The sequence below is a fragment of the Petaurus breviceps genome, unplaced genomic scaffold, assembly GCF_028583685.1.
Source record: "Petaurus breviceps papuanus isolate PSGF00001 unplaced genomic scaffold, PetGlider_PUasm1.0 90804, whole genome shotgun sequence".
NCBI lineage: Eukaryota > Metazoa > Chordata > Mammalia > Diprotodontia > Petauridae > Petaurus > Petaurus breviceps.
This window is the reverse complement of record NW_027187348.1, coordinates 2,602,907-2,622,438: the sequence shown is the minus strand read 5'-3', so window position 1 is coordinate 2,622,438 and position 19,532 is coordinate 2,602,907. Positions and strand designations below refer to the sequence as shown.

The window sequence follows — 19,532 nt, the reverse complement described above, 5'->3', positions numbered from 1 at the left end:
AGTATAATGAATGTCCAGTTATGCGTTCGTTGGCCAAGGACTGTGGACTTCTTTGGAGTGTTTAGCTATTTAAATGACTGAGATAGGGGGCCCCCATCAAGAAAACACAAATAAATTGGAATTACAGAAATTGGAGAAAACCAAGGAGATTTCAATGTGACCCTACCAATAAACCATCAACAATAAATGTGTGAATTTAAGTTGTTTTATCTATGAGGGCAGAACTGTGTTAATCTGTATTCTGCAGTCCCAATTGTGATGTGCAGCATGCATCTGTGAAAAAGCTGGTTCAGTACATGGTTATGAAGTTCAGCAAAGCAAACTGGTCCACAGATAAATCAAACCTATGCTTTTAGCTTCATTAGCCCCAAACTTTAACCAAATGAGTAACAATGTCCCTCAACTATATGAAGGATTTTCAAAGAGAAAGTAGTGAAAAGTTGTACTCTCTTTGCTGTGGATAGCAGAAGAAATAGGATTAAACTACAACATGGTAACTGTTAGTTATGGTAAAACATCAATGAGTAAGAACCAAATTAGTAATAACTCTCCTAACAAAAATATTTTCCTACATTCTATTTTTATAAGAAATGCAAATGATAAAGAAGTTTGATTGCATAAGGGGTTTGCTTTCTGAAAAGCAACTTTTAGGTAGTGTCCTAAGGGCAGACAAATTTAGTCTCAACCTTCCATTACACAATATTGCTGAAATATAATGAGAATGAAGGAATGATGAGCCTGAAGTACTGTAACACATTCAAATCATATTAAACTAAGTTTACTAAACTCTACTAATACTAATGTATTTTAGAAAATACTACACTTACTATATATTATAAACTAATGTATTTTAGAAAACAACAAAAGCTGAAGCAAAAAGAGTTTTTGACTAAATTTTTAGTAAACAAAAAATTTCAGGATATGCTATTTTTCCCTGAGCATACTGATTAATTTGGGTTTGAAAGTATAAGAATTTCCCAACAGCTTGGCATAGAATCATAGGCCATCAGAGCTGAGAAAACTAAGATTCTGAGGAGGTAAATGACATCTCAGAGGTCACAGACCTCCTTATAGACCAAGTAACTGGAAAAACCTGGCCTGGACCTCACTCTTTCCCTTCTCAGACACCATAAGTACCTGCCACTTTACCTGGCCTCTCCTTCTTTAGGATCTTAAAAACAGAACTCTCTTCTACTTGGTAAGATTTAGACATGGTCACATATGGTGGCCAGGACATCTTTCAAGGACCCAAAGATCCTATGATTTAATAAGGGACCCTTCACTCTGGTTTCAACAAAGGGAGAAAGTATAGTTTTAAGAAAAGTGGGAAGAAACATTTGTGAGATAATATCTGTAACTTATACCCAAGCTATTCACTATCCAGACTGAGTGGTTAATTGCACCCTTACCTCAACAGTCTGGTTTAATTTCTTTCATAAAACAGTTTTGATAAAGAGAAAAAAAGGAGATACCTTGGGAAAGGTCAGACAAAAATCTACTTGGCCACAACTTGTAGTTGAAGACTAAAGAATATGCATTTCTTTAAGCTGTGGTAACCAGCCTTTGAGGTTGTCCTTGTTTGGGGGTATAGGGGATGGTAGTGTCAGTTAAGAGAGAGAAGTCTTTCCATCTCCATAGAATTTCACAATTTCTCACTGTCACATTCTCTTGACCCTCAAGACAGTCAGCAGCCACCAGTTAGGAACGCTAAATTTGAAAGGTGATCATATTTACTTAAATTCACTCCAGATTTATTATCCTGAAGTCAGGGCTACGGTACTATTAGTACAGTAAAATGGCAAATTATTTTAAAGATAAATTTGTCAAAATGAATACCTTCTAAAATCAATGTATTATTGAATAGCTCTGACTATAGATCTCTGGCCTACAGAGATTTCTGTGACAAAATCTGAACTACAGTGATTTGATACTGTAAACTAGTGGTCAACAGTCTGGCAATTCCAGTCAACTTAGGTCATCATTTTCTGGCTCTTTATATTCCCACTTCCACATCAGCCTACTTACTAAACTAATGTACTATATAGGTCAGGAGGTGTGGACAAATGATAATAGGCAAGTTAACATAATAAATGAAAGGTTTAAGAAGGAAAAACTGGAAAATGACAACTTTAAGGGAAACAGTAACAAATATATATTTGAAAACTGCCTAACAGAAAGAAAAGATGCTAACTAGGAACTCTACTGGGACAAATATAGGATATACCATCAAAGATGTTTTTACTTAAACATAATACTAATTATAAGTTTCTCTTAGGCTTTATACAGGCCAGAACTTGGGGAAGGTACGGACAACATTCACAATGTATGAAACTTCAATTTCACATTTTGATTTGGCCTTCAAAAAATCTCTGTGCAGATCACACTGCTTCAGTAAAAGAAAAAGGCAAAATTATTTCATATAACCCCTTATAGTTCTAGGCAAAAAAACATTTCCAGTATGGCCATATAAAACTAGAGATATTTGTCCCATTTTCCATATGAGATGTCTTCATCACTAGGACTTTTTCTATTACCTGTCAGCTTTCAACACTGAATGGCAAAAACAAAAACAAAAAAACCCAACAACAAAAAACCAGAAACTTAGGAATTTCTTACCCAATAAAAAAAACTAAGGGACAACAAGATGTGTTTGTTAAGCCCCACTAAGTGCCATACAGTGTGCTAAGTGCTGGGGATTCAAAGAAAAGCAAAAACAGTCCCTGTCCCCAAGAAGTTCTAATGGGGGAGACAACATGCAAAAACCTACACGTAAAGAAGATACATACAGCAAAATAAATAGGAGATAAACAACAGAGGGAAAGCCCTAGCATTAAAGGGAACTGGGAAAGGCTTCTTGTAGCAGGTAGGATTTTAGCTGAACAGAAGTAGGGTTATTAGGAGGACTAGAGAGGTGCAAGAAAACTGCTAAATTCACTGTTGAAGTTATACAGTATGGATGAGCATTAAAGCAACAAAGACCCGTGGGCACATGCAGAGTCATGGACATAATTCACTTGGCAGAGAACGTTACCCACATGGCTGAAAAATGAAAACGTGCTTCTCAAGTAGAGGATGTTTGTTAGCTCACTCAAACCAGCAGCAGGTCAGTGATCGCACGCAAACCAGATAACACAGATCTCAAAAAGTTAGGATGGAACTTTAATAATGTAAGAATTTTAATGAAATGACATATATAACACCAAGGCCATGAGCTTACATGAGACTGCAATGTAGAGAGAGAAGGACAGGAAGAAATAAGGCAGAGTGATAGATTTTGATGAATCTCCTACCAAGGCTGACTTGGAATATGAGTAACACTAAATAACCTTCTCTATGCCTCAGTTCTCTCATCTATAAAATAGGGTTAAGCTATATGATCTGTAAGGCACATGAGATCTAGTAGAGTGCTTCACCAGTTAGTCCAAGCACTCTAGTGAGCCCATCTGTGGTTTACAAGAGGAGACAAGCACAAAGGGACTAAGTGACTTGCTCAAAGTCACATAGTAAGTTAAGAGATCAGGGATGAAAACAAAGTGGTCCTAAGCAATTTACTAAATATCTACTTTAAAGATGGAATACACAGGAAGTTCATGTAGAAATAACCATACTTCGCCCTCATTTTTAAAGGCAGCCTCTGTCAAGTGAGAACAAAGACTAAACTGGTGAGGTGAGGGGTGTGATTTATTATGGGCTTGAAGCCATATTTAGAAGATGTTAGCTCATATCAATCTTCCAGAAATACTTAAAAATACAGTGAGAAATTTTGAAATATTTGGAATTAACCTCTTGAATAAAATAAAATGAATAATTCTTTTTAATAACTATATTTTCAAGATTCATCAATTGTTATGTCAATTTACTGTAATAAATATTGAAGAAACTGCAGAGACAATATATAGGAAGTACAAATTGATGAGGTATGGAATATTTTAGTGTTTTAATGTAACTTTTAGTATTTTAATATTTTATGTATTATTTCAAACCTTGGGAGTCTTATTAACCTCTTAAAAAACTCTGTGTATTATGCACTAAAAGAAAACACAGACATAGTAACAAGGAAAATTCAAGAATCACCACAGCCAGAAAGATGAAATTTGAACATGTCTGAGTCATTGTGGTTATTTTTCCTGATGGATACAAAGTAATAAACACAAAGCTCAAGTGAAAATTAGAATTCAGAAGAATTCAATAAAACAGACACATTTACCTCTTTTGAAGTCACCAAAAGAAATATCACAAACATTACTGTAAAGAATGATAATGTGGCTGGAGCTGCATTTCACCAACATGCAGCTATATAACTCTACCTCATGCCAGTCTTCAAGTTTATTGTCAGAAAGATCTAATTCCGACACATGGGCACAGAAGGCAGCAATTTCATTTTCATCTCCTGCACAGGTAATTCCACAGCTGTTCAACACCAGTACACTTGGGAGGTTGAGCCGATCTGAATAACAGGGGAAAAAAAACCACCTTTGACGTCAGCCTAACTCCTGTCAGCATGTGCCCATCCCTGAGACCTCAAGAAATAAAAATCAGACTGCATGAAATTAACACAAGTACTAGAAGGTTCAAGAAGTGAAAGGATAAAAAAGTGTTGGGTCCCCAGGGGAACGAGCTAGGCCCAAAAAGAAATTACAAATATAAGATCAGAAGCAACTTAATAAGCTATTTGATCTTTACCCTCTGGAAAAACCCTAAATTTCAAATGTACTATAATAAAGAAAAAATTCTTGACTAGTTCATATTAAGAGCCAAATATATGCCAACTGGTATCCAGATTACTAGAGACTCCTCATTAGCTTCAAACTTTTCTTTTATGGGGGGATGGAGTAGGGGCCAGAGAGTTTGAAGAAGGGGAAAGAAAGTAAGCTCCCACTATGTGCCATGTTTGAATTCTTTATAAATATTATCTGCTCTAAGCAATGGAGGTATTTATTATCCCCATTTTACAACTGAGGAAACAGAGGCAAATAGTGGCAGTTATATTATCTTGCTTGGGGTCAAACAGTTACAAAGGGTCATACAGTTTTCCCAATATTATCTTTCCCTACCTCATTTTTACCTTCTCTAATTCCTGCTTGCAGAGATTTTTCTATGTTTTTTCTTATACCAATGCCATTAATCCATCAGTTGAATCATCTTTCTTCTCTTAATCAAAAATGGAAGTCTATCTGAGTTACATGGACCCATTTATACTCCTGCATCTCTTTTCATATATTTGCAAAGTTCATCAGTCAATCATTACCCATCCTTAATTGGCTTCTCCTTCCCTTTTTGGAGGCACAGATGTGGGTATGGTAAAGCACTGTACTCCACAGGCATAGGGTATATAGACTTGAGATTTTACATAGCTGTCAATTTAATACTTCTTAATTATAAGGAGAGAAAATAACACAACTGGAACTTATTCACATGATTTCTGGGAAATCCCTTAACTAGAAGATTCTACCCTTCTCTGTCATAAGAAGGATCACAAAGGGTTAAGATTGCTATACCAGGAGGTAAGATGCAATTTGTGTAAATTCCTTTTCTGGGGTCAAGATAATGTTTTTCCCTACTTCCTGTGTTGGTTGAAATGCAGATTAACCATATTTCTAATTATTTATAGCCAAATACCCACTAAATGTCTGGACTTGAGAATTTAAAACATTCATCATTAATCATTAACAGGGAGGTAGAGATACTTTTTGAAACTGTTTATTATTATACTTACTGAAAGGTTTTGTGTGTACTCACTTGACATCTTTCTTTGTGGCATTCTTCTTACATCATACTTTGTCTTTTTTCTCTCTACATTTCTGAATTCTCCCCCGCCCTCAGTGTTCACACTTCTTTTGCCTTCTCTGGGCAATTCAATCACCCAGGCTTCTTCTGAACTCCTATAGTGTACTCAGTGTCTATACAATTCACTGGGCAATCAACACGTACTTTCTTGTGTGGTCAATTATCAATCAACCAACAAGTAATTATTAAGTGCTCATTATGTGTCAGACACTATACAAGGTGTTGGGATCCAAGTTAGAATGAAAAAAATCCCTATGTGCAGAAAGCTTATATTTTCGTGGAGACCTTCCATTCTAATTATTTTATGCAGGTAATGGTTTTCTCTCCCTGACTGGAAAGGGGCCCTTGTGGGCAGAGACTGAGTCTTATACTTCTTATCTCTACTAGAGCCCTGCCTAGTAAACACTGAATGAGTATTTGTGGGTTGACTAAAAGAAGGAAGGTAGAGAGTAGAGAAAGATTTGGTTCAAAAGGTCATTCTTATGCAACAATAACCTCTTAAGCACCTTCAAGTCACTTAATTTCATATTCAGTTTGAAAATATTATTGTCAGGTCTACAAGGGAGTGGAAACATATTAAAGGGGAAATTTACTGGCAATTCCAAAAGATCATCCTGCTCAGGTAACTGGGCAGAGAGGAAAGTATTTGCAAAAATAAAGCAATTTTTTGGTTCTATCATCTAATTACCTTTCATTGGAGAACCCTGAGGTGTGGCTGGAACATGAACTCCCATCCCAGGACCACGGCGATAGGGAAAATTCTCAGGACTATACTTTTCACATAAAACTTGCATGAAACTTCTTCCACTTGGTTGGTCCATCTTCCCTTTCTAGAATTCTATAAGCAATAGGAAAATCACCTAATTAATTAATTTAGCAAATATTTAGTATGAGTATCTTTAGCACATTAGGCACTGCATTAGATACAAATATATATGGTAGTGCCTAACATTTCCAGAGTTTATTAACTAGTGGGAAAAACAATTATTTAAGGATCTGTGATTTTGTCAGTATTTCTTCCATGGATATAGGTCACAACATCTCTATATCTTATTATTTACAGTCTTTAATAGTTGCTATGGCTGAAAAAATTTATCACCTTGGGGCCAACATGGTGGTGAACCACTCTGAACTTATCTAGGCTGATCTTCAGGAAAAGAGATTAACAAAGATGTTGATAATCCAGGATCATCTATATGCCATAATGAAACATCAGAGTAGGATTTTAGGGAAGGAAGAAAGCTTTATACCAAAATAAATATCAATACCAAATCAAGGCAATTTATGATCATTGTGTTTTACTGGTATAGACAGTAAGTGCTATAAAAATTCAAAGGATAAAGAGATCAATTCCAGCTGGGGGAATCAGTTTCATGAAACAAGTAGCATCTGAACTAAAGCTTGAAGGATGAGCACGATTTAAACAAGCAAAGAAGGCATTTCAGGTAGTGGGAATAATGAAGTTGGCAGAAGAGTGCAAAGTGTGTTTGGGATTTGGTTAGCAAACTATAGCTAAAGCAGAAGGGTTGTGGTAGATAAAACTTGAAAAGCAGACACAAGAACACAAGAACATTATACAGAGGGCATTCATTGCCAGGATCTCCAGTATGAATGATGTCTTGTAAGGAAATGAGAAACCACTGAAAGTTCTTGAGCAGTTAGTATAACATGGTACAAAAACAGTTTTCTAGGAAGACAATGTATATTGTAATCTGGATATTGGATATATATAATCTGGACATAATCCTTAATATAATCTGGAGACAATGTATAGACACTGTGAAGGAAAAATCCACAGAATCAGGTGACTGTGTTTGTGAAGTATGGAAGTAAAAATGGTCAGAGTTCTACAAGGTTTCAATTTCAAGTAGGATAACAGAGGAATGAGCTATCATTAACAGAAATACCAAACTTCAAGTTTGGATTTAGACAATTACTACTCTCTAAGGAAAGACAAGAACAATGTATAAGATATTTTTGTTTTGCCATCCATTCCTCCATCCGTTGTGATTATTAACTATTAATTAATCACACAAAAATAGAAAATTAAAGAACCATGACACTTTAAAAGCAAACATATTTATTAAACACACACACACACACAAATTTCTTTTCAAAGGGAAATCAGACTTACTGTTTGACTGAAAAGTAGTCTATTCCTTTCCATTGGAAGCCTAGGTAAGGCCTTCCCTAAATAACCACCAAAGAGTCTAGTCATCAAAACCTACAGCACCCTCAGCACTTTCGTGTATGTTAAAGCAGATAAAGTTCCAGAGGCTGTTTGACATTGGCTGATTAATAAACTTTGGTTAGAGGGGTTGGTAATGCTCGGTATTTAACGCAAAACATAAGCAACTAACATCATCTTCTCATTCCTACCCATCAGGCGTGAGGTCGATTTTTCTAGTATTTGTACTAATATAAAAGGCTTTGCACTCCTTGTCTTATTTGGTCATTAAGACAATCCCCAGTGCAGGTAGCATGATCTTCTCTTTTTAGCTAAGGAAAACAAAGACTTAGAGAAGTTAAATGAATTCTCCACAATCTGGCTTCTGCTTATCTTAAAAACAAAACTTTTTACTGACGTCTCTTATTTAATTTTTATGCCAGTTATTTCCTGATATAACAACTCTACTCCTCTCTTCACCTCAACTCCCAACCTCTTCCCAGACGTCTTTGACACTTCTCTTTTTTATGAATTGTACATTCTAGTCAAACTAGTCTGCTTCGTGTATTCTCAAGTCAAATCCACAAACATTTATTTTTAAAAAACATTTATTTTTATTTATTTAAACATTTATTGCCTATAATGTGTGAGGCACTGAATTAAGTGTTGAGGATATAAGAAAGTTCCTTCTCTCAAGAAGCTCACAATTTAATGGGGGAGAAAACACTGTAAACACCTAGGTGCAAAAAAGGCACATAAAAGATAAATTGGAGATAATTTTATCTCCAATAGAGTAAAAGTGCTAAGATAAAGGAGGACCAGGAAAGGCTTCTTGCATGTTAGACTGTATCTGAAACTTGAGAGAATGCCTGAGAAGCAAGGCATGGGGAACAGCCAGTGAAATTACCCAGAGTTCAGAGATGGAGCATCCTGTGCGAAGGACAAGAAAGAGGCCAGTGCCAACTGATTACAGATTACATGGAGGTAAAAAGACTGAAAAGGTAGGAAAGGGTCAGATTATGATGCCTTTGAACACAAAGCAGAGGAAAAATAATTCTTTAAGTGTCTGATTTTCTCAGTGCTGCTTTCATGGATACAAGTCACAACATGTCTATGTCTTAGTATGTACAGTCTTTACTAGTTGCTGTGGCTGAAAAAAATTCATCACCTTGGGCCAACGTGGTAGTGAACAACTCTGAACCTTAGCTAGGCTGCTCCTCAGGAAAAGAGACTGGTATAGCTGTTAATATTCCAGGATCATCTATATGCCATGATGAAACATCAAGGCAGTTTCCCACACCCTGTCATTTCTTTCTTTGTAGTTTCTCTTCTATATATCCCTTTTTCTTCTCTGTCACTACCACTATCCTGGATCAGACCCTCAGCACCTCATACTTAGACTACAGCAACAGTCTGCTGGTTGATTTCTCTGCCTTAACTCTCTCCCCACCCCAGTCAGCTGTTAAACTGTTCTACCTAAAGTACAGGTCTGACTATGTCACTCCTGTCCCCAAATCAGTAAACATTTCCAATGGCTCCCTTTCACCTCCTTTATCTATTTACATGCTGCATATGAGCTCCTAGAAAAGGGAATACTTTTAGATGAATTTTTAAGTGAACTGAATTGTTCAAGGTTACACCCCTTTTGAATAACAAAGCCAGGATTCAAACCCATTTTCTCACTCCAAAACATCTTCTATATGACAATTAAACCTATCTAGTAATTTTTTGCCCATGGCCTATGCAAATGTTCATACCAAGTCAATCCTAGAATACATAAAGATACAACCAGGAAGTAAAAGGTATGTTCACACCAGACATTTTATATATAATGCATATTAGCTATGAAAAATTTATGCCCTCAATACATGGTCAACTGATTACTTTCTTATTGTTATACTCGTCTGCATTTTGTTTTATTTTACATGAGATCTTTTTCTGATTTGATGGCTCTTTCATTAAATCAAAATGTAAGTATGGGACAATGTAGTCTATTTCTTTTATATCTACTCATAACTCTGGCATAGTACACTGCACATGGTAGAAGTAATATTGAGCTGACAGACTTATTCTCAGGGGTGACTTAATGACTTTCAGAAACATCCCAGTTAAGTTGTGTCAAAAGGCATCAAAAAACTAAGCATGAAATCTTAAACTAGAATCAGGGGGAAATGCTAAAAGGAGTGTTGAATTAAATAACCTTCAGTCCTCTTTCACCTCTATGATTCCATGATTCTAAGATTCATTAAATCCTCAATTCATGCTCCTTGAGTTTAGGGACCCTATCTTCTTTTTATTTATTCTAACTTTACCAAGTCTCTATAAACAGTAGGTACTCGAGTACCATGTTGATTGACAATCTATTTCATTTTCAATGAAAGGTTAGATTACGGAGAATAACATTAATAGATCTTGCATAAGTAAAGAAAAAAAGATGAAACCACCCTCTGTTCACTACTTTTTTTTCCCATTTTTCAAATGCTTTATTAACTTGTGATTTACATCATTCATTTCCGCCAGATTTTGAGTTACAAATTTTCTCCCCATTTTTCCCCTACCCACCGCCCCAAAACAGCAGTCCCACAGGATATCACCTCCTCCAATCTGCTCTCTTCCACATTTTCTCCCATACTCCTTTCAACTTTTCCAGTAGGGCATGGTGGATCTCCATGCCCCAGTGTCTGTATATCTTATTTCCCAATTACATGTAAAATAGTATTAATAATAGTATGTATATATATATATATATATATATATTTAAAAATTTGACTTTAAAACTTTGAATTCCAGATTCATTCCCTTCCTCCCTTGTCACCCACCCTTACTGGGAAGATAAGCAGTTCAGTATAGGTTGTACATGTGTAGCCAATACAAAACAATAACACATAAGATGTATTGTAAAAGACTGACTATATTTCTCTCCCTCCTATCCCACCTCCCACTTGTTCTATTCTCTACTTTGATCCCATCCCTTTTCAAAAGTGGGTGCTTCCAACTTCCCTCCCCCCCAGCCTGCTCTCTCTTCCATCATCCTCCATCTCATCCCCTTTCCCCCTACTCTCCTGTAGGGTGAGATACCCTATTTAGTGTGTATTTCCTTCCCTCCCCAAGTCAAATTCAATGAGAATAAGGTTGACCCATTCCCTTTTGCCTTCCTATTCTTCCCATCCATTGTAATCATTTTCCCTCGCCTCTTCTATATGATAGTTTACCCCATTCTGTCTCTCCCCATCTCCTCTCATTATATTCCCCTCACCTCTTAATTTCACCTTTTAAGTATCATTCCTTCCTGTTAAATTGGTCCTGTGCCCTCTATCTATGTACACCTGTAAACTCATATACACACATTCACATATGTATTCATATGCCCACATACCCTCATATATAGACAATATATTTCTATTCCCTTCAACTATTTTCATACTGAGAAAAGTTTCATCAGTTACAATTATTTTTTTTCCATGTAGGAATGTTAATAGTTCAACCTTGATAAGTTCCTTACGATTTCTTTTCCCTGTTTACCTTCTCATGCTTCTCTTGCTTCTTGTATCTGAATGTCAAAATTTCTATTCAACTCTGGTTTTTTCAGCAAGAATGCTTGAAAGTCCTCTATTCCATTTAATGACCATATTTCCCCATGAAACATGATACTCAATTTTGCTGGGTAGGTGATTCTTGGTTTTAATCCCAGCTCCTTTGACCTCTGTGTTTCCATAATATTCAAATCGTTTCTTTCTGGCTGCTTGTAATATTCTCTTCTTAATCTGGGAATTCCAGAAGCTGGCTATAATATTCCTAGGAGTTTTCTTTTGGGGATCTTTTTCAGGAGGTGATCGGTGGATTCTTTCAACCTCTATTTTTCCCTCTGGTACTAAAACATCAGGGCAGTTTTCTTTGAGAACTTCCTGGAGGATGATTTTTAGGTTCTTACTTTGATCATGGCTTTCAAGTAGTCCAATAATTTTTAAATTATCTCTCCTGGATCTATTTTCCAGATCAGTGGTTTTTCCCATGAGATATTTCACATTGCCTTCTATTCTTTCATTTGTTTGGATCTGTTTAACAGCATCTTGATTTCTCATAAAGTCATTAGCCTCCATTTGCTTCAACCTGATTCTGAAGCAATGATTCTCCTCAGTGAACTTTTGAGATTCTTTTTCCATCTGGCAAATTCGACTTTTTAAGGCATTCTTCTCCTCATTGACTTTTTGAGTCTGTTTTGCCAACTGAGTTAGTCTATTTTTTTAAGGTGTGATTTTCCTCAATCAGGCTGTTGACTCTCATTTCGTAATCTTCTTGCATCGTTCTCATTTCTCTTCCCAATTTTTCCTTCACTTCTCTTATCTGCTTCTTAAGGTACTCTATGGCCTGTAACCAGCTCGTATTTTCCTTTGGAGCTTTTGGTGCAGGAGTTCCGACTTCATTGTCTTCCTCCTGTTCCATGCTTTGCTCCTTTTTGTCCTCAAAATAAGAGCCTAATGTTAGATTCTTCTGTTTGTTTTGTTTTCTTTGCCTGGTCATGTCACCCCTCAGTCACTTGACCCCTGGGCTTTTTGCCACAATAGGACTCTGCCACCAGACAGGGGAGCTTTCATCCCAAATGCTGGTATTTTCTCATCTGCCAGAGGTATTAGTTGGGTGCCCTCTCTGAAGCCTCCACATACTCTGGCAAGCTGGTCACACACCCCAGTACTTCCATCCAAGACTGCAATCCAGATCCAAGCAGGTTAAAGTAAGAGCGATTACCCCTCAGACTGGTCGCTTGGTCTCCCTACACTCTGCCGGCCAGGAGCTGAAGCTGCCACGTGGTACTGGCTGGCTGTGCCAGGTGTCTCAGTGGCTTCTTGCCCCGGGGGCAAAAGCCCACGCACTCCCACTTACTGGGTCCCAAAATCCAGACTGCACTCACGTCTCACTTTGTCCTTCGCATCTATGTGTTGATAATTCTGGAGACAGCCACAGCTGCTGCGGTTGGTCATTCCCACCCTGGGGCTAAAACCTCCCGTTCAGGCGGGCCTGGGCTCGGCTCCCAGAGCGCTGTGCTGGCTGATTCCTGCCAGCCTGCTGGGCTGTCCTCAGCCGGAGGTTAGCTTCTCTGTGTCATTTTGTGGGTTATGCAGCTCCAAAGTTTTTTCAGAGTCCCCTTTTTACACTGATTGGGGAAGGCGGAAGCCAGAGCAGCTTGGAGGTCCTGCTTCTACTCCACCATCTTTGTTCAGTACACTCTTACAAGTGCAAAGATTTGGTTTGCTTTAGCCTAAGATAATTTATGTCTTCTGCATACCTCCTGCCCTCTATCCCATACCTGATTATATATAAAGACTGATCTATGTAGGTAAATCTGGGCTTTGGGTCCAAGAGCACCATATCTTATCACCTAGTGGCAGTAGACAGTCTAAAGCAATAGTGTTATAACTGGCTCTAGATAGTGATCCCTCATTAAGTCATAAACTTCCAGATACTGAACAGTTCAGCAGAGTTGATGTTGTTGCTGTTTTTAAGGTGTAAGATGGCATGACCCCTACCATAAAACTGATAGTTGAGAAGAGTGAAAGATGAAAAGCTGCTGAAATGGTCTATGACAACTCATATCCTGTTTATGTTAGTCTCTGGTCTGGAGGTTTCAGAAATCTCTAGACACCAGTGAAACCTTACAATTTGGAGGCAACATTCTTCCTCTCATTCTGGAAATAGACAAAGCAAGGGACATGGAGATTAAATGCTAAATTCAATTAGAAACTCTTGATAGATGTGGAAACTAAGGAATCTAACAACTTCACCAAACTATCTTTTGTTCTCATGTCCTATTCCACCCCTCTGGTACAAACACCACCCCCCCCATACACACACCACCCTGGTGCTGTTTGAAAAGCAATTACAGGTGCCATTACTGGTCATTTCAAGGGTTCTGTATTTGAATTGCTTTCCAGGAATGCAGAGAGCATCTACATTAATACAGGGGTTTTAAATTGAATTATGATTGTAGGAATGTATCAGTAACAGATCTATTCAAAATCAGTGGTACCAGCCTAAGAAGGAACAGGGGGTGAGAAGGAAAGGCTCACACCTAAAAAAGACTGAAAAATGAGCAAATACAGGATGGTAAAAGACCCTATAGTGAGGCCTTTTAAAAGGATTTTTTTTTTTAATCTGATGACATTCTGGAAAGAACACGTGTCAAATTACCTTTGACAGTATCTAATGATGGCAGAGTGCTAATGCATGTATAAGAGGTTGTTCTGAAGTAGCAGCCGATGGAGTCAGGCATCCTGGGTGCTGTCCTTTGGTTCCATCACCAAATCATCAAGTGATCCCTGTGAAAATCACAAGCCCTTTGTGCCTCAAGTTCCTCAGTGCATAATACAAATAATAGAATACTTGCTTGTATAGAACATGGAAACTGGCCAGTTAAGGGAATAATGTCAAAACAACACATACTTCCAAATAAACGATCCCCCCAATGATGAACTACTTATAACTAGTACCCTGCAACCAAAGGATGAGTCCCCAACTAACATGAAGTTCAACAAGGAACACAGGAAAATCGTCTACTGACCAAGTTGCAAGATTAATTTTGACTTCCTAAAGTAACCCTGTTACATTTCATAGTATGATACATCCGATACAAATTCTTGTTCTCAATATAAACAACATAAAATTGTCATTAAAGGGATAAAATTCAATATTAGAACAGCAAGAGATATCATTAAGCTCTAGAATTGAGGATTTGTCACAAAATATCTATGCTATTTCTGTACTCAAACCTTGACCCCCCAATTTCTTCAATGGATTTTCACTGTTTACTGAATAAAATTCAAACTTCTTTGCCACCTATTCAAGTTTTCTAGGATCCTAGCTTAATGTTATGCCTACCTATAACTTGTCTAGTTTGGCAGGCAGATCACCAGTCCTTGGTCTTAAGTAGTTCAACCTTGTTTGTCTCATGGACTCCTTAGGCAGTCTGGTAAAGCCTATGAACCCCTCTCAGAATATATTTTACTAAGAGTATACATAAAACAAAATACATGATTACAAAGGAAAACAACTACATTGAAATAGTTATCAAAGTATTAACAAAAGAAGTTAATGGCACCCAGGTTAAGAATCCCTTGTAGCTTCCAAGATTCACTTTGAAATACTGCTTATGCCAGCACTCTAGCTATCATTCTCATCTGTCCTCTCACACCATAAGCTTGGCCTCTGCTCTTAGGTCCCCTGGTGGGAATCAGGCATTCATAGTGTTTCTCAGCTATTTCCTAACCATGTCTCTGCCAGCATACCCAGCTCTCCTTACTGTTTGTCTCCCATCTTTAGAATGTAGCTCCTTAAGAGCAGGGGCTACCATGCTTGTTTATATTTACATTTCTAGTGCCAGGCAGACAGTAAGCACTTAATAAATTCTTCAGCTATTTACTTTTAAGGAGAAGTTAACAAACTCCACAAAACTTCCTTAAAGTACTTTCAAAATTCTTGCCAGTTGTCATTCATTTCCAGAGAAATAAACCAATTTTTCTTCATCTAACTAAACCATAGTGAACCCTGCTGCCCTCACCAATATTCTGTTTCTTATCTATAATCTGTTACCTTCCAAAGACAGTCTGGGACTAGAAATGTAGACACAGGAATTTATTTCATGTCCAGGAAGCAATGCATTTATTTAAACTCTCTGCTAGCCCCTTTTTAGTCAGTATAGGCATTCGGTCAAAGCGAGAACTCATAAAGACCTTAGCTTAAAAAGGTCAAGATCTCCTACTGTATTATCCTGGGCCATCTTCAGTCGTCCTGATCTATATCTGGTCACTTGACCCAGATGTCTCTGAAGGAGAAAGTGAGGTTGGTGACTTTGCACAGCCCTCCCTCACTATAATCCAATTCACTTGGAAGTCATAGTATCATCTTCCTGATGTCACAGTCCTCTTAGAGAATGAAGGGCAAACAACCACCAGTCCCTTTCCACCCTGACTGGCAAATAGTTTCACTAATTCTCTAAGTCATCTTTTCTTTCCCTTTAAGTATATTAAGAATCTTTTATTCTTAGTGGTTTTAGAAAATCTTAGTAAGGATCGCTTCAAATTTTTTTTTTTTTGATTTGCCTAAGTTCACCTCATGGACTTCCTAATTTTTCAACAATCTATTCCATTTTTTGAAAACAGCATCTTTTCAATGAGAGCCCCTCAAATTTTGTAGTTAACAATGTTAGATTTATTCACTTGTTTTTGAAAGCTGGATCATCTAGATGCACAACACAAATTTAATCTGGGTTTATAAGGTATTTTATCTCCCTCAAGAAAAGTTAAAAAATATAGCTAAGTTTAAGAAAAAAATTAAGATAAATTCCTGAATGATGTATGACTATGCATTGAGGCCAACAAGTCACATCTACGAAGAAAGCTCTTTGTAAAAAATGTTTCACTTACACGATCACCACCACAGTGTGACGAAGGTAATACTAATAATATACTAATAAATAAAATACTACTAATAATAAGTATTAGTGTCCCTATTTTCAGAGATGATGGAATAAAGGCTAAGAGAAATAGATGACTTTGTGGCGCTAGGAGCTGAACCCCAATCTTTTGTTCCAGTTCTTTTTCCATACTGTCTTTCTGTGAATTCCCTTGTTTTCAGTCAGTTAGAAGACTGGGCTACAAGCAACAATAGTTGACTAGAGTGTGGTAATTATTATTCCATTTATTGAGGATACCTGTCATTCTAACTCTATTCTGAGTCTCATGAACACTGTCTAAATAATATACACAGAAAAGTTGTGAACTTTGGAGAAAGATGTGTAGAAGAAATAACCAACTGTAAAAAACCACATTTTAAAGAACAGCTAACCAGTTCACTAATTTTTTACTAAAAGCATTTCAACTGATGAACCTGAGTGGTGCTGATAAATTATCATTGCATACCAGTCACCAAGATTTCACACTCAAATTTAATGACCACCCTATTTAAAATACTTTCACTTTTCAAGCTCTCTGAGCAACAAAACACTGTATACAAGTCTGGAAGTGTGGCATATCAACTTTTCTAACCAGAATACAAATAATAATGCTGTCAAATGAAATGGAAACCTAGATGTTCTCTTCATTCCTCTTAGTAAGAAAAGATTATTCCAATTTCTTATAATTTCACAATTAACATGTTTCTTAAAGGAAACAAATAAAAACAAAACCTATTCACAAAGTTTTCTACACTACAACACAGATTCTTCATTCCTACTTCAATCTAAAGGAAGATATTAAATAATTTGCCATTTTGAAGTCACAACATTTATAATCAAAAGCTAAATTTTAAGGGGGAAACACAAATTCAAAATGACCCAATTTCATATGTAAAGTTCAATAGGACAAAATACTCAAATCAAGAACCAAATCATCCGGAAATTTGGTTGACTCCATGCCTGTCGTTTTATTACAAAATACAGCACATCACTTTAGTCTGCTAATTCAAATGTATCATACCAAGACCTCTCAATCTGTTTAAAAATTTTCAGGTTAAATAATAAAAGTTATAATAGTTAAAATGAGAATATAGTTTTAGTTAGACTGAAAGTATAATTTTAAAAATGTGTGGAAATATATATCTTCACGTTGTTTTGTAAACATTCTTTTCTTAACTTCCAAGTCCTGGTTCTCTACCCAAAACATTCATTTATTTGATAATTCTTTATTAATTAATGAATTGACTTGACCAAATGGTTGCTTCCACAAATAGGTCATCTTGTAATACAGAGTAAAACTACTTTGCAGTAGTAAAAATACATTGTCAGACACAAAGGAAGATATAATATGTACTACCCTTTTCCCCAAGTTTCCAACAAGACTTTTTTTTTACTCTGCAGCTGGATAGATTGTCTTCTTCACAAATGAATAAACATCTATCCTTCATTTCCAGCTGTCCTGGATCCTTCTGAGGAAAGCTCCAAATATTTAAACTCATTTAAGTTCTGACTCTTAGAACCAATAGCCCAAGGAAAGTGGCCCTATACTAATTAATAATTATTTTTCTTAGTAATTTCCCACAATAACCTCTGAGACAAGCTAACACTTGTCTCCATTTTATAGGACATGAAACTGAGGTAACTTGTTTAGGTTTCTGTGGTACAAACAACATACAAAAACTAAATGTATCTTCTATCTCACCAGTCTGTTGGGTTCTGCTACCATTATTAAAAAAAGAAATGTTTGATGTCTCTAGCTAGTTGTTTGTGAGCAGTATGTGAAGTATACTTAGGTTAACACATTATTTATTAAAATGACAGGAAAAAATTGCAGCCAATCAAAGTAACTGAACAAATGAACTTTTCCAAATAGAGGAATCGATCTCCTAACTAGAGAGAAAAAGGTTCTTTAACAGCTGGTCCCATACAGGGAGGTCCCTACCCCTACCTCCCATATTTTGCAGGCATGTTTTCTCTCTGCTGTGAATATACAAGTTTAAAGTTATTACTCAGCTCTCTGGAGAACAGATTACCTCTATTATCTCTATTCAGGAGTAGCTCCAGAAGCTGCCATGTTAAAGTGAAGCCTCATTAGAGACAAACAACTACCCATCATTCGACATACAGCAGCACTGTCTGGCAGTTTACAAACTATTCTTGTTAATCAAGAAGTATTTCCAGAATTTTAAAACTACTGCAGTTACACAGACTAGTTTTAAAAAAGTATTTAGCTCCTAAAACATAAACCATTCCTGTCCAACCTGAATAATGTCAGAGCAATGTTATCTGTGAAAATAGGTGGCTTAAGCAGAAATTCCTAATAGGTTACAATTGCTTCAGTTTAAATTTTTTTTTCAGGCCTTAGGACCCTGCTAATTACCAAGGTAGTGACACAGTAATATACCTAACATCATTTTTCTGACCTCCAAGGCTGCTGTCATTGCTCCATTTCCTCTTTAGGAAGATTTTTACCCATCTTTTTCTCAGCAATTCAAATACCACAATTTCTTCCTGCCCTAACTCAAGGTCTATCTGTGTACACCAAGGCTTCCCACATCATTCCATTCTTCAGTGCTCTCTCCTCTGCAATCTTAGATTTGTCCACACCACTCATTTGGCAATTAGTCATGTTTTAGAATATTTTATCCCTCCCTCTTTTACTGCATTCTACAACTAAATTACAAAATTTTTATGAGCAATGAAAACATCTTATACTTTGTTATATCCCTATACACTACCTAATATTGTGGAACATTTGAGCTAGAAGGGATATGGGAACTCCAATTGTCCCATTTTTGTTCCCCTTTTTTGCAAGGGGAAAGAGTGACTCAGAGAGACTGAATAACATGGCATAATGCAGAGCCAAGAAGAGAAACAATCCAGGTTTCCTGAATTCCAGGCCCATGTTCTTGCTATTCCATCACTCTACCCGAGACAATGAAGATAATCAGTAAGGGACAGTATGTAGCTGAGGTTTACAAAAAGAGTGGTTAGGAACTTCCTTTCTTACTGGTAAGGGTTGAATTTCCCCTACTAAGCATTTTGGAGAAATCTTAGTGGCTTAGAGATAACCTGTTATTCTCTACAAGGATGCATCCCAGAACTTAATCCTAGAAGAAGTAAGATTCAGTG

At 36.8% G+C, this 19,532-nt stretch overlaps 1 protein-coding gene across 5 annotated transcripts in view; it reads right to left on the bottom strand.

Moving 5' to 3' along the window:
• TBCEL (tubulin folding cofactor E like) overlaps positions 1-19,532 on the bottom strand; it is a 56,709-nt gene that overhangs the window by 20,964 nt on the left and 16,213 nt on the right. For 3 of the 5 annotated variants that reach the window (XM_069070069.1, XM_069070066.1, XM_069070071.1), the window contains exons 2-3: positions 6,476-6,625; positions 4,308-4,447 (exon numbers count right to left, since the gene is read on the bottom strand). In XM_069070069.1, coding sequence (XP_068926170.1) covers positions 4,308-4,447; positions 6,476-6,608 — 273 coding nt within the window. In that variant the 5' untranslated portion in view covers positions 6,609-6,625. Of the gene's footprint in view, positions 1-4,307; positions 4,448-6,475; positions 6,626-7,921; positions 8,629-14,140; positions 14,269-19,532 lie in introns of those variants that run through there. The other 2 variants (XM_069070067.1, XM_069070068.1) reach the window with 2 other exon arrangements.